Below are 5,276 nucleotides of genomic sequence, written 5' to 3'. Positions count from 1 at the left end.
GATCTAGGCTGCAGCCCTTACTCAATCCTATTAGGACTGAATAGGGTGGAGTATCTCCATTGTATCAATTCTAAAATCAATCAAGACTCAAAGAAATTCCTGTTCTATGCTTAAGCATAGGTCAAAGTCCTTTCCATTGTTCAGCAAAGGGTTTCTGTCCTAAAGTAATCTTAAGAAGGGAAGAGAAGGAACCTCCCATGCCAAAGGAGTTCCCATTCCAATAGACTATCAGTAAGAAATTTTCCAAGTATGAAATATCCCAATGGTGAAATTTCCAACATTTATAAGTCTAAGGAAATTTGAGGTTTACACATGGTCAATTATGTGGATGGTTTTCCTACCATCCTTGCATTCCTGGTATAAATCCCACCTGATCATAATGAATAACCCTTGTGATTACTTGCTGGAGTCTTTTGCTAGTATTCTATTTAATATTTTTTGCAACTATATACATTAAGGAGATTGGTCTATAGTTTTCTTTCTCTGTTTTTGACCTGCCTGGCTTTGGAATCAGTATCATATTTGTGTCGTAAAAGGAATTTGGTAGAACTCCTTTGCTCATTCTGTCAAATAGTTTGTATAATATTGGGATTAGTTGTTCTTTGAATGTTTGATAGAATTCATTTGTGAATCCATCAGACTCTGGAGATTTTTTCTTAGGGAGTTCTTTGATGGCTTGTTCAATTTCTTTTTCTGATACAGGACTCTTTAAGTATTCTATTTCTTCTTCTGTTTTTCTAGGCAATTTATATTTCTGTAAATATTCATCCATATCACCTAGATTGCCATATTTGTTGCTATATAATTGGGCAAAATAGTTTTAATGATTACCTTAATTTCCTCTTCATTAAACATGAAGTCTCCCTTTTCATTTTGGATACTGTTAATTTGGTTTTCTTCTTTCCTTTTTTTTTTAACCCTTACCTTCCAAGGCAGAAAAGTGGTAAGGGCTAGGCAATGGGGGTCAAGTAACTTGCCCAGGGTCACACAGCTGGGAAGTGTCTGAAGCCAGATTTGAAAATAGGACCTCCCATCTCTAGGCCTGGCTCTCAATTCACTGAGCTACTCAGCTGCCCCTTTTCTTTTTTTATTAAATTGACCAGCACTTTGTCTATTTTATTTGTTTTTTTTCAAAATACCAGCTTCTAGTCTTATTTATTAATTCAATGATTCTTTCACTTTCAGTTTTATTAATTTATCCTTTAATTTTTAGGATCTCTAATTTAGATTTCCTCTGTGGATTTTTAATTTTTTTACTTTCAAGTTTTTTTTTTATTTTTATGTCCAATTTGTTGACCTCTGCCCTCCATAATTTGTTAATGTATGAACTCAAGGATATAAATTTTTCCCTGAGTACTGCTTTGGCTGCATTCCATAGATTTTGAAAGGATGTCTCATCATTGTTGTTTTCTTCAATGAAATTATTATTTTTTTTTTCATATTAAAGTTGTAGTTTTATTCAGGTTTGATTTTAACAAATGTGTCAGAGAGAAAACCGCAAGGAGGGGTGGGGCCCATGGGTGTTAGGGGTCCTCCTGAATGCCTGAGGAGGGGAGTAGAGCCCCCTCCCCACTCCTGTCCCTTCTCCCACTAAAGAGATTTGGGTAAAGATACAGGCAGATGGGGTAGGGTCTGGTCCCCTGTTGGAGGAGGGAGTGGTGCTAGGTGAGGTATAGGGAACCAGGGGGCCAGACAGATAGGTAGGTCAAGGGGACAGGATTTTTGCCAGAATCCAGAATCCACAGCTTTCTGCTTCCAGATTGAATAATAAAAAAGAAAAAACTAAATCTCAAGGAGCTCCCATCCCCTCTCCCCCACCAGGGCTGTAGTCTCTCCTCCACCAGGGCTGTAGTGTGAGGTGGGGTAGAGAAGGGGGCAGTTTTACCAAGGCCCTGTCCCCATCTTGTCCAAGGGGTTGGGGAGACAGAGCTGGACTAAAGGGGTGGGGTGGGATGTGGTGGGAGCTCCCCAGACTGAGGAAAAAACCCCAAAATAAAACATCAAAGAAATAGAGTAGGTGGCCAGCCAGGGTAAGGCCAAAGCCAAACCAGGCTGGGGAGGAGAGGGAAGGCCTCTTCAGGCACCGATTGCTGCTACTCCTGTAGCCACCACCACCCTGGGGGCCAGTTACTTTGCCATGGCCTTGATTGCAACAGCTGCTTCCTCTGTCATGGCTGACAGCACCGTTATCAGAATCTCTTCTCCACAATCATACTTCTGCTCAATCTCCTTGCCTAGGTCACCTTCAGGTAAACACAGGTCCTCCCTCACCTCCTCACTGTCTTGGAGCAGTGACAGGTAGCCATCCTGAGTCCCAATCAGCTGGAAATCATTTCTCTTGATATTGGGCACATCCATGTTGTGGGTTGAAGGGCAGATATCTTCATATTTCTTCCCAGTAAAGATATTGATACCAACCAAATGAACCTTGGCACAGCCATGCTTTCCAGTCTTGGAGGTGGACATCTCAACTATCTTATAGGGCCTGCCTTTGAGCACCACAAAGCCATTCTTGGGCAAGGCAGAGAACTGCATGGGAAAGGTTGCTGATGCCCCTGCATCCCCTGTCTCAAAGTCCAGGTCATATGCCATTTTGAGAGACTTCTATTCCAACGACTGAAACCCCGTCTGCCCGCCGTAAGCTCAACCGCTACCACCAAGCCTACTGCCACCGCCACTGCTACCACTGCTGCTGCCACCGCTGCTGCTGCTGCCGCCACTGCTGCCGCCGCTGCTATCACTCCTGCTGCTGCTGCACATGGGTCCTAGTCTCAATGAAATTATTAATTGTTTCTATGAATTGTTCTTTAATTGATTTTGGAGAATCATATTATTTAATTTCCAATCAATTTTTGATTTGGCTTTCTATGTACCCTTACTAATTATTATTTTTATTGCATTATGATCTGAAAATGTAGCATTTATTATTTCTGATTTTTTGCACTTGTTTGCCATGTTTTTATGCCCTAGTACAGGGTCTCTTTGTGAATGTATCTGTAGCAGTCCACCCCTAGCTATGGGCAAGGGAAACAGTTAGAGTGTACATATTGCCTTAGAAGAGAGCATGCTCAGTCTTGAGCATGCTCAGTATTGCACATTGCTGGGAAAGCCTCTGACCTTTGACCCCAGCTTCCCCCAGGTTAGGCGGGAATACAGGTTTCTTTGTGCTCACCTGGTTAAGAGAAACCACACCTATACCTTGTCATTAACCAATGAGAATCATCCCTATGTACTGTGTATATTTGCATATCAAAGATTATATATAGCCCAGCAAGCTCTGCCTCTCTCTCTCTCTCTCTCTCTCTCTCTCTCTCTCTCTCTCTCTCTCTCTCAGGCTAGCTGATGGCTGTCCTGGCAGGGGCTTGGCCTCTGGCCGAGCTCCATCTTTAAATCTTCTCTATCTCTCTTTCATCTTTCCGACCTCTGTGGTATTAAATGTGGATCTCTGGAGTGGTAAAAGCCTTCGGAAGGGTCCTTTGATCAGAGCTTAGCTGTGGCTCATGGAAAATTAATAAAGACTCATTCCTGCCACCTCATATCTCTAATTTGACTCCATCATCCCCCTCGTGGTATCTAAAACTTCTATCCTGTCTCTATCTTCCTACCTTAAAGCTTCTCTCCCCTCTGAGGAAACTTTAGTATCATGTGCTGCTGAAAGGTGTATTCCTTTTTAATCCCTATTTATTTTTTTCCATATATCTATTAACTCTATTTTTTCTAAGATTTCATTCACATCTCTTACCTCTTTCTCATTTATTTTTTGGTTTGATTTATCTAGATTTGGTAGAGGAAAGTCCAGGTCTCCCACTAGTATGGTTTTACTATATATTTCCTCCTTCAACTCCACTAGTTTCTTTTTTAGAAATTTGGATGCTATACCATTTGGTGCATATATGTTGAGTACTGATATTTCCTCATTGTCTATACTTCTTTTTATCAGGATGTAATTACCTTCCCTAACTCTTTTAATCAGAGCTATTTTTTACTTTGGCTTTGTCCGATATCATGATTACAACTCTTGCCTTCTTTTTCTCAGTTGATGCCCAATATTTTGCTCCAACTTTTAATTCTAACCCTGTGAGTGTCTCCCCACCTCATGTGTGTTTCTTGTAGACAACATATGGTAGGATTTGGGTCTCTAATCCTTTCTGCTATTTGCTTTCATTTTATGGGTGAGTTCATCTTATTCATGTTTAAAGATATGATTTCCACTTGTATTCCCTAACATTGTGATATCCTCTCCTAGTTCTGCCCTTTCTTCTTTCACTATATCCTTTTAAACCAGTGGTTTGCTTTTAATCAGTCCCCCTAATCCCCACCATTATTATCCTTCCCTTTCCACCCCCTCCCTTATTGTTCCCTTCTTTATTTTTAGGGTCTGTTACATTCCCTCCACTTTCTGTTTCCCTCCATTTTTGTATTCTCCATCCCACTCCCCACCCCTGGTTTTCCCTTCTCTCTATTCCTGTAGGGTAAGATAGAATTTGATACACCAATGGATATAGATGATCTTCTCTCTCAGAATTGATTCCACTGAGAGTAAGGTTTAAGTATTACATAATAGCACTCTCTTCCTCTCCTTCCATGTGCCTCTTTGTCTGATATAGATTATCCTATTTATCTTATTCCTTCAAGTTTCTTTTGGTGCCATCTTCTATTTCCCCCCTCCCTTTTTCTTTTTTTGCATATCATCTTATACCACTTATTACCCCAATATCTACCTGTGAATGATTCTTCTAATTACTATAATAGTGAATATAATTTTTGAGAGTTACAAATAATATTTTCCATATATTAATATAAACAATTTGATCTTATTGAAGCCCTTAAAGAAGAAAATTTAAGTAAAAAAACATTTTTTCCCTTTCCCCTATCTTTCTTATTTACCTTTTCATGTTTCTCTTGATTTTTGTGTTTGGATATCAAACTTTCCACTTAGTTCTGGTCTTTTCTTTACAAATACTTGGACATCTTCTATTTTGTTCAATGCCCATACTTTTTCCTGGAAGTATATAGTCAGTTTTGATGGGTAGGTGATCCTTGGTTGAAGACCCAATTCTCTTGCCTTTCTGAATATCATATTCTAAGCCTTGCGGTCCTTTAGTGTGGAAGCTAACAGGTGTTGTGTAATCCTCATTGATGCTCCTTGATATCAGAATTGTCTCTTTTTTTGGGGAGGGCTTTTTGTAAAATTTTCTCCTTAGCTTGGAAGCTCTTGAATTTTGCAATTACATTCCTGGGAGTTGTCTTTTGAGGATTTAGTGTAGAGGGTGTTC

General features: G+C 40.0%; 1 protein-coding gene across 1 annotated transcript; it reads right to left on the bottom strand.

The window, feature by feature from the left end:
• Positions 1–1,998: 1,998 nt before the first annotated feature.
• Positions 1,999–2,649, bottom strand: LOC100028564 (eukaryotic translation initiation factor 5A-1-like). Its single transcript, XM_016431225.2, has one exon. The coding sequence runs from the start codon at positions 2,590–2,592 to the stop codon at positions 2,128–2,130; it is 465 nt and encodes a 154-aa protein (XP_016286711.2). The 5' UTR covers positions 2,593–2,649; the 3' UTR covers positions 1,999–2,127.
• Between the last annotated feature and the right edge of the window lie 2,627 nt (positions 2,650–5,276).

Source organism: Monodelphis domestica, chromosome 2, assembly GCF_027887165.1.
Source record: "Monodelphis domestica isolate mMonDom1 chromosome 2, mMonDom1.pri, whole genome shotgun sequence".
NCBI lineage: Eukaryota > Metazoa > Chordata > Mammalia > Didelphimorphia > Didelphidae > Monodelphis > Monodelphis domestica.
The sequence above is the reverse complement of the archived record's forward strand: the minus strand, read 5'-3'. Positions and strand labels throughout refer to the sequence as shown.

Coding starts and splice junctions, on each gene's coding strand:
- LOC100028564 (XM_016431225.2), bottom strand. CDS start 2,592: ATGGCATATGACCTGGACTTTGAGACAGGGGATGCAGGGGCATCAGCA.